General features: G+C 37.5%; 2 protein-coding genes across 2 annotated transcripts; one reads left to right on the forward strand and one right to left on the reverse strand.

Annotated features, from left to right (window-relative positions):
• Window positions 1-847: 847 nt before the first annotated feature.
• LOC124257655 lies at window positions 848-3,095 on the reverse strand. Its single transcript, XM_046691767.1, has one exon. The coding sequence runs from the start codon at window positions 2,971-2,973 to the stop codon at window positions 1,660-1,662; it is 1,314 nt and encodes a 437-aa protein (XP_046547723.1). The 5' UTR covers window positions 2,974-3,095; the 3' UTR covers window positions 848-1,659.
• A 1,136-nt stretch (window positions 3,096-4,231) lies between these two features.
• On the forward strand, window positions 4,232-4,588 carry LOC124257639 (probable E3 ubiquitin-protein ligase LUL4). Its single transcript, XM_046691746.1, has one exon. The coding sequence runs from the start codon at window positions 4,232-4,234 to the stop codon at window positions 4,586-4,588; it is 357 nt and encodes a 118-aa protein (XP_046547702.1).
• The last annotated feature ends 5,887 nt before the right edge of the window (window positions 4,589-10,475 follow it).

A 10,475-nucleotide genomic window follows, 5' to 3' on the forward strand; every position in this document is an offset into this window, starting at 1 on the left:
TGATATCTGACCTTGCTTTCGCTCGGTCAGATACCATAGGAAGGACACTCGTTTCGCATAGATCGTATGTAATGAGACCTCTTGTGTAGTATTCTCTATATATATCATGAAATATATCAAGGAACCATGTGAAACATAAGTTATTGTTGGCAGTAGTTATATAAGTTATCATACGATATTCAATGAAATGGTAAAACTAACATGACAAAGCTATTGCTTATGATCACTAATCTATACATGTACCGTGTTTTCAAAAAAAAAGTAAGGTGCCCTTATACATGTTGTAGCTGTACATTTACTATAGTTCATTTGGTTTCTAAAAATATATAATCACAGGTTAGAAACAACATTTTGAATACCCAAAGAACATTACCCTGTGTGAGGAATTTGTGGTTGGTTGGCTGGTTCGTTTGTTGTTTAACACCGCCTCAGCAATATTCCAGCTATATGGCATCTGTAAATTATGGAGTCTGGACCACACAATCCAGTGATCAACAGCATGAGTATCAATCAACACAAATTGGGATACAATGACATGTGCCAACCAAGTCAGCAAGCCTGACTACTCTATCCTGTTAGTTGCCTTTAACGACTTTTTATCAGGAGCCATGAAGCAGGTTACCAGTAGAAAACAATGGTAACAGTCACAATCTAGTGTTAAACATCTTAATATTCCAAGCTTAGCCTGTGAATCAGATGATTTCTTTGATGGGCATTTTAGAAGTTAAGTTGATGAAGAATAATGACAATTATTATGGATATACAACTTCTTTTATTCTGTGGAGGCGACGTTTCGACATTGGTTCTAATGTCGTTGTAAAGTGACAACGACATTAGAACCTACGTCGAAACGTCGCCTCCACAGAATAAAAGAAGTTGTATACCCATAATAATTGTCATTATTCTTGTGAATCAGATGGTTCAGAGAACTTGTCAAATTGCTGAAGTTCCTACTGGCAAGGTTTCTGATGGTAAACATATTAATTGTACACATTACAAGCATCCTGATAATTATGAACATCATGAAGCTGTTGCTTAGCAATAAATATCTGCATGTAAATACTAAATTACTACTGATATGAATGGCTGACTTGTTGAAGACATGGCAAATGATATGAGGGGAGAAAGTAGCAGGGTTTAACAAATATACAGGCTGCTGGCCAATCCTGACTAATGTAGCATACCTGTGAGATTGATTGAAGTATCCCTGGACTGGTTGTTTCATATTTATGTGATTCCAGGCAGCAAACATTAACAAAACATGTGGTATTGTTGCAACGCTACATGATTTCAATGTACCCTTCTTTCACAAGTCTGCCGTGATGTTCCTGGAATATTGCTAAAAACGGCGTAAAACCTAACTCACTCACTCTTTCACAAGTTTACTGGATTGCAACAAAATTGCCAATATGAACTGTAGGACAAAGCTTGAAATTATCTGCTATTTCTAATTTGTTATTATCCTACAAAATTGACATCTAGCTAATGGTAACATAGTAGTCTACAGGGAAATGTCACACCTTCCTTCTCAGACTGCTCTCAGACTAGTGGTCTTATCACATCATAAGTTCTAAACCCCAATACCTCAAAAGTGATGAGTATGAAGATATAAAAAAGATTCATTCGCAGTAGGCATGATGAGAATGTTCAAGCTTTCTTTCACACAAACACATCCATAACCTTCTGAATTCTTTGTCTGCATAATGGGCACACACGTCTTTCTATCAATCGAGATCGGACAATTCGATTTGCACAGTCTACACACAAACACATATGCCTACATGGCAAAATGAGAACTGATTTAGTTTGATCTTGACAAACAACACATTTCCTCTTGTCTTTCTCTCGTTCAATTTCCATTTCAAAGTCTTGAGTGCTCATTTCCAACTTCTGCGCCCTGCTTGGTGTGGACGACCGACTTCGTAAACTGTACCGCTCAGATGGTGCAGGGAGCTCCACTTCGATTTCATGGTCACTATCATCTGAGGAAAACGTTTGAGAATTCAAAGACCCTTCACTTTCATCATCATCTTCATCATCTCCATCTGAATCTACATCACTTCCATCTTCATCATCACTACCGCCAGTCAGCGTGTCATTGTCGTCACTGATATATTCATTCTCTTCACTTTCATAGTCTTGATCATCAAATTCATAGTCACTCTCAAAGTCATTATCAATATCATATAAATTGTGTGGTCTTCGTGGATGTCTTCTCACTCTTCGCCGCCACCAACTCAAGAATGAAAAGCCTCTGTTCTGAAAAAACTTGAACAGCTCGGATATAATGACATACAATATACAACACAAGAGAATACCCAGGTATACTTCCTTGGAGAAAGTAAATGTTTCAGAGAGATTTGTCGTCACATTGTCCCAGGCATTGCACAATTTGTCTCTGAATTTCCACGCACACTCAAGTAAGGATGCAAACCCATACCCAAGGCCACTGAAGACACCTTTCACAATAGATACTGTCAAAGTTCCAATCATTGAGAAACCTCCAAAGATGGTGTCGACAAAGTTTTTGGACATGTCAATGCCATAGTTCCAAGTAGATCCACATGTTTCAATAACATCTGTTGCAGAATGTTTTAAGGTTGTCAGTGTCACATAGCTCCCTGTCCATATGCACACTGCAATTGTTTCAATTCCAGTCAAAACAAAACAAACAACTTTGTACAACAGCAACAGTATTCTCCAAATAAGGGCACACAGAGTGCAGAAACATCCAAATAAATCTGTTGCGAAGTCAAAGATGTGATGTCCTACGTCCATTGTTCCGCAGATGATCCTCTCTAACGCCCAAGCAAGTGTTGTGACGATCAAGGATGCGTAGTGACAAACTGTCGACATAACTTGATAGTTCGTATACACAACATAATGAACTATTTCACAAACTGTTGCTACGGTTTGAGACATCGCTGAACAAAACGTTAAAAATCCCTGAGAAACTGCTTCCACCGTGACCATCTTTGCAACTCGTAGCAATTATCTTCAGTTTTTTTCATAAATTCGGGTTCTGTTTATTAAACAAAAGGTTGACACTTGAACAGAAACTGGAAGTACGCTGACGCGACGCCATTTTTTCTGGAGCACGGGCACTTGTTTCCGGTTTTGAAGAGAAATCCTTTCAGATACAACTTATTATACTTTCAGATATTTGTGAGATAAACGTATGACCTTACAAGTAAAAGAAAACAAACTAAAACCCACAGTAATGTAATCCAGTGCGTATTCTATAAATTTGACAAATGAAAAGAATTTTTATCGTATATTATTATTTATCAGCATGTATGATATGAATGTATGTAAGTAGTTGTAAGGAAAAATTCAAGAATGACATAACCGGAAGGGAATTCCGTGTATCGAATGAAGCTGAGGGATGCATCTATTTATACATGTCAAGAAGACCTTTTGCAGTAAAATGGTGCCGGCTTCATAGCATCAACTGCGCTGTCCACAGATAGGTATAAGATCTGCCATAATCAGTGATTTCGATACAAAACTGACCATGGCAACTGAATATACCACGTGCAGACCATGTTGTTTACATTGGTTGCAGGATTATTCCTGATTTCAGTGTCTGGTTGCGTGTGTGTGACATTGAAGATATATTTCGCTATGCCTGCCAATCTCACGTCAGGTCTCCGTTACGCCTTCGACTTTATTGTAGCATTGGCTGAGTTTATCCTTAAACTAGCCTACATCATTATTTTGTTTGTGATAAACATTGCCACTTATGTATTATCAAGCATATTGCAGTTCGTGCCATACCTGTTCAAGACATTTTCCTCACTCCTCTCGTTTCTGTTCTGGATTTTAACACAACTCATTCGAGGAATATTTGGAATGGGGGACAAGACAACAAACACATTAAGTTGGCTGTTCGTACTGTGTTCAGTTTATTTATATTTTGATCATAAAGGCTTTTTCTTCGGGTCAAAGACTCCTGAACGAACTACAGAAAATCAGGATAACAGACAAAATGACAGAACAAGAAATACTAACACTCAGAGAGAAACTCGTAGGAATGAAACAGAAGGTCGCACCCGTAATGATCATGAACAGGCCCGACAGCGTATAGGGGAGAATAGTAACAGACCGAATACATGCAAATGACAGAGCAAGTGGAAATCAAAATCAAACTGACAGGTTGAGAGAAGTTCAGCCACCACAAGCTCAGGGAATGAGGACAGGGAGTATTCAACATCCACAAGCACAAGCTATCATGGCTGAGGATATTCATGATGATTCTAATGATGACACTCAACAGCTTGAAGCTGAGAATCGAGAGAATGAAAATGAAGCTAACACTAAAGAGGAAGCAGATAAAACAAGAATGCATGATGACAATGTTCGGAACACGGAACGGGAACTGTACGATGGTGCTGCACAACCGAGGGCAGAGGAGAATATTGATATCACTCTGTGTGTAATATGTTTGGACAGAGAACGGAATGCTGCTGTGTTCCCGTGTGGCCACACCCATCTTTGCCTGACCTGTGTCAAGCGACTGAGAGAAGAAAATGGACTGTGTCCCATGTGTCAGAGACATATCCAAGAATACAGAGAGGTCTTTGTGTAAACTCTGTGGATAATAGCAATATATTTATACAATGGTCACAGTAAATCATTTTTGTTTATATTTTCTTTAGAAAATATTGTGTTTTTTATGAAATGATACTTCAACTGATTGTAATTATGTCAGTGAAATGTACATACATAGTATAACTAGAAGTTGTTGGAAATGACACCATACTTCCTTACCCTCTTTAGAGCTTTTGAACCTGAATACAACACGTAAATGGTTCATGCTATCACAATTCACAAGTATATGGGCAATTCTTGTGAAGATGGTGCATACAATGTTTTCGAGTTATGAAGATCAATTTTTGAGTTACGAAGATCATAGTGAACATTTTGTTATGCATAAAAGGAAATATTGTGCTCTCATGCTGGTAAATATAAATAGTTTTTCATTTTGTTACATATTTCTTCAACTATTGGCAGAAATGATTTTACTGAATTGTTACAGTTTACAATTAACATTTTCAAGAACAAACTGATTGGACTTGAAAGGATCTCCCTGTGAAAGGCGAAGCTTGGAAAAATGTTTTTTCTGATGACCTGGAGTTCAAGAAACTAATCTTTGGTTGTTTGTTTGTTGCATTTATTGGTCTTTCATTTTTTATTGTATGATTTGACTTTTTGAGGTGAAACCTGCCTTTATATTGTAATGCATGTCTTGTTTCCAGTCTGGTCATATCAAGATATTATCATAATTATACACCTATCATGTAGGTATTTAGCTCCACCATCAGTATGTGTTCCTTGCAGCATTTATTTTAATGTTTGTGCTTCCCTGTTTGAGACTACCATGACGATCCAGTTAAGAATTGGTCTTCAGCAACCCAGGTTCAAAGAGGTGATAAATGGGATTGGATGGTTTGTCCATGTCATCGTACCTAACATGTGTGGATCAACGTTCATGATGTCAAGCTGTTTATTGACAGACTGCTGTCATAGAGCTTGAAGACTGCTGAGTGCAAAGAACAAAGACACTCACCTGTTTGAGGCAAACTAATTTGTCACCATGGTTACTATGAACACAAAGCATGGATAAATTATTTAGGTGATTGTACTGCTATCCATTGAAACCTCATAATGATATGTTTGGTTACAAATAGTTTTAGAGATTTCAAATTAATAACTCAGACTAAAAATCACGTAACATTTCTGCCTGTCATGTATTATATTGAATTTCATCCCAGAGTGAAATCTGATCTACCAATTAATGTACATGTATTTGTGTTTGAAATGTCAACCTCAGTTAGCCAGTCAGTATGCACAAGTAACTGTGGACTACTAAAACTAAACAGCAACTGACTTTAGTCTTCTTACAAAAAGCTGCACTGAGCATGATTGTTTCAGATTTTGTATCACTATGTGTTGTGTATCACAGTGGATCAGTAATGTTGTATGTATTTCAATGGAATATAAGTATTGTGGTAGAATTGTCAACATGAATGCTCCCAGCGGGGATTACAGGTTAGACTTGGTCACCAGCAAGGTACACTTGTCAGAGCAGATGACTTAATGAATGGATGTACCTACTTGGTGAGATCATGTCAAGAGAGCTTGGTTCATGGCTCAACTCTCTCCTATAGAGTCAGTTACTGACAGGTTACAATGGCTGGAATGTCGTGTGTGGGGTTAGACACAAACCAACAGTGTGTATGAATTTCTACCTGTGTGCTGATAGTCATGTTTATTACCTGATAGACACCTAATCAACTGTGTGCAATAAATGGTACCTCAACCCATCTTCATGCCAAGTTATCAAATACCTATTAAGAATACACAATTTTCATTAAAATTCCAATTTGAGTTGGATTCTAAGCTTGGTAGCTGGTGTCTCTCTTCCAGCAGTAGTCAACACCAACGAATTTGAAGAGCACAAATGACATCAGATCTTATTTGTAGCTTCCAATAAGCTATAAATATGAATTATGTTTTAATGTCACAAGCATTTAGATATGCATGTACATCGTGTACTATACTGTCCTGTATTATGATATATACCACAAAGTGCTTTAATTGTGGCAGCCGCTTGCTGTGTTGGCTATGCATGACCTGTCCGGTCTGTGACATATACTGATTGTTTCAACTTGGTGTAATGACAGATGTATGAATATACAGTATTTTATTTTGAATTCCCAACTGCTTGCTTCCATGTCATGTACACTGTTGTTCAATCTCTGAGATGTCAGTGTTTAAAATTATGGGTATCATGGACCCTGAGGGGTGCTCCTATAGTATTTGAATTCAGATACTCATACAACGACAAACCACATTAAACTTTAAAGTGGAACACTTATATGGATAGATGTTTGTTGCAGTAGTTCTTGACGTTTGATTGTAGATCTAACACCGTTATCAAGCAAATGATACTAATGTTAGGATCTACACCAAAAACGTCGCAACCACTACTGCAACAAAGATGTTGTCTATCTATAAATAGTGTTCCACTTCATCATACCAGCTTCTAATTGCCACTTAAGGAAGTCACAATAAACTTGACTTCTGTGTTCAAATTTGAACAGGTTAACATTATTGTAAAACTGTAGTGGTGGAAACATTACTACTGGATTATTTGTTTATGTTAAGACATAATGTTCAGAAAAATTGTTGAACATTTTAACATTGACTCGGATCTGACACATGATCTACTAGTATATTATTAATTCCCTGTTTCAAGAATATACATGGTTGTGCACACCGTACATAAGCTGACATGTAGTATGGCTACTTCTGGTGTTTTGACAATCATGGAGGAAGGTAGTGTCTACAAACCTGTGAAGTGTTGATGATTCTTGTGTATATCAAGTTTATATATTCTGAAAATAGAATTCACAAAGTCACAGTATGTCAGATGTTGTTAGTATTCAATACTGATTTACCACCTCTGAAAAATACTTGAAGTATGTGTTATGTATTTGTTTTGGAAACAGATCTGTCATATTCAGTGTATGTTAAATAGTAATTGTATTGCTGTAGTTGATCTGTTACACTATGACAAATTTACTATTGTAATATGAAAGACTACGGTGTTCCTGAACTTCCTTTAAGTCGTAATCATTCCTTTAAGGTTTCCGCAGATTTTCCGTGAATGTACAGTTAATATTGATCTCGTCTGTGTGCCAAGTTTATTGTTTGAGAGCAACCTTTTAATCCTGCAAATTTGTCCTGCAAATGTTGTCATTTTAATTTGAAATTTGAACTTTATTGGTGTTTTTTTTCTGTGAAGTTAGTGGTGCTTTCAGTGTGAGAAATGTTAAAAGCTAATGTGGTCAGACTTGATCAACATAATGGCTTCTTACCACAAGCATCAAAAAGTATTGGGGACATAGCAACAGTATCCAAGTAAGGTGGGTCTTTGTGATGTCAGGTGGAACTATGCATTTGTAACCAGCCTGGACAGATGTGATTGTGCAATGTCTGTTTCAACAGTTTGATGTATGTTAGTATCCCAACTTGCAGGAATCAGACTGTTATTGAGCAAAACCATTAAGGATCATGAATATTTTTATTAAATTGTGTGTTCAGACTTTCTCTTAAAATATCCCTAAAATATTAATGAAGTCTTTGTTTCAGTGAACTTTTGCTTTATAAGAACATACAGGAAATGTCAGGTTTAGTTTGTAGTGTATCCAGTACCAAGTCATGTTTTACATCAGATGTCATTTTGCATAGTATAGTGCTGTGTAGAATTTGGATCTTTTAAAGTTTGCGATAGGGCATTCCTGAAGATGCTGTGCCATTTGGAATTAAGTGTGCCAACTTAAAATATTTTCATTGAATAAAGATGCATGTGTTTACAGGTGATTTTGTTTAAAAATTATTATTTTTTAAATGTGAACTTCAGCAGCAGTATGTTAGGATTAACATGTCGCAATGATGTACCCACAGCGCTGTATGACACCTGTACTGTAAGAGAGATCTGTATATCTGGGCCAGTAGGTCATAGTTTCCTTTTAAACACCTACCAAATGATGAGCAGAGGATGTCAGACATGGCAGGGGAATAATCAAATCTTGTTTCGCTGTGTGATTGGTCAGAATGGTCAGTTTCCAGTCAGCTCCATTAGCATGGACATGTTGCTTTTTCTGGACTTGTGTGCTGAAGGTGAAAATAACAGAACATATGGAGTGAGTGAGTGAGTAAGTTGGGTTTTACACTGCTTTTAGCAATATTCCAGCCATCCATTATCGGTGTGATTGGTCAGAACACCAGAAATGGGTGAAGAATTGTATCTGGGCTCCATTATCATGGACATGTGAAAAGTGCTGAATGCTTTAAACACAGGGCTACCCTACCAATCCTAGAACACATGAAAACTGTGTGTATTGTAAAGTATACTACTCAAAAAAAGTAAAGAACACATACTTTCATATTTACTTATTCCCTGCTTGCTGGGAAGTTTTGATGGATTCAATGTTTTCATTACCAAACATCCCTCGCTTTCAAAAGTGTTCACTTATTTTTTCCTTCAGTATATGCCTATTTTCCTACCGTTTCTACAAAGCAATTTACCGGGTGCATGTCTAGTTGGCCTTAGATTTAATACTTTTATATTGCTGCCAGCAGTGTCTTCAGTTGCCAATAAAACAGTTTAGTTATGATGGTTCAGTTTTGTCTTAATTCCTCCATTAGTCAGTTGGGCTTGAAGTACCCTTTAACAGTATTTCAGCTAGTTACTTTGTGGGAGGAAATCTACAAGTGATGCAGGTCTCGGACGCTTGCCACTTTTGTGAAACCAACAAGCACGAGTATGGTGCTGATACAATTAGCGACATATCAGTGTCGATTTGTACACATAATAATATTCCCCTTATTATTTCTTCTGGCTTCATGAAACAGTGTAAAACAACATAGAACATTCACACAAATACACCCTCGGATCACCTTCTCCCAGCATGCTCCTGTACTACTCAGTTTGGTCTAAGTCTGTGAGTTGATGTAATGGTTACAATGTCTTGTGGGCTGTCCAATATAGGATCTGAAGGAAAAGATGATGTGCACAACTCAGTGGCTGGGAGTTGAGATTGATAATACAAACTCATGCACTCATTGTGAGGCCTAAGGGACACAACTCTGTTCAGCTAATGTTGGAGGCTTACATATCTGAGCCTCCTGATCTCGTCGTTTCCCACTGAGTTTGTCTTAGTAACTGAGCTTCATACGCCAAAAATTGACTTCATACGAAAAAATCAAAGGTGGCAAAAATGACCAAACAACCAATCTAGTCCAGCACTCTGTTGGGATTTTGGGTAGCTCTCTGAGAACTGTGTGTCCTTAATGCTTGACGACCTCATAAACCTTTTCGGACAAGTATTTCCTGCCTTTCAAGAGCCCTCAGGATCAGATATCAAATGTAAATCAGTATCTAGCAACATCTCTTTTATCTCCAGGTTTTCTGTTGTACTGTTGTACATAATTCAAAACAATGAGTGGAAATGTTTTGTATGTCACTTATCATCATATCCAAATTGCATAGATCGATGCTCATACTGTTGATCACTTGATTGTCTGGTCCAGGGCCCCGTTCCTCAAAGCGATCGTAGATACAATCAGTTGTAAGCCCTACGATCAATTTTATAATTATCGTAAATAACAATTTATTGTCGTTCCTCCAAGCTATTGTAAGGGAATTGTAAATCTTTCGATCGTAAACTGCTTTGAGGAACGATGGGGTAATTGTAAGTTAAAGTTACAATTGGATTGTTGTGATTTACAACTATTGTAGTGTTACAATCGCTTTGAGGAACGGGGCCCTGATTTGATTATTTACAGCTGCCATATGGCTGGAGTACTGTTGAGTCCGGCGTTAACCAACCAACAAACCAACTGTACAGCAGCAGTGACAGATATAGGATGAGTAGCCCTACTTCCAAACATGACATGAAAACATA

The sequence above is a fragment of the Haliotis rubra genome, unplaced genomic scaffold, assembly GCF_003918875.1.
Source record: "Haliotis rubra isolate DU_JTF1 unplaced genomic scaffold, ASM391887v1 Scf67, whole genome shotgun sequence".
Classification (NCBI taxonomy): Eukaryota; Metazoa; Mollusca; class Gastropoda; order Lepetellida; family Haliotidae; genus Haliotis; species Haliotis rubra.

Coding starts and splice junctions, on each gene's coding strand:
- LOC124257655 (XM_046691767.1), bottom strand. CDS start 2,973: ATGGTCACGGTGGAAGCAGTTTCTCAGGGATTTTTAACGTTTTGTTCA.
- LOC124257639 (XM_046691746.1), top strand. CDS start 4,232: ATGGCTGAGGATATTCATGATGATTCTAATGATGACACTCAACAGCTT.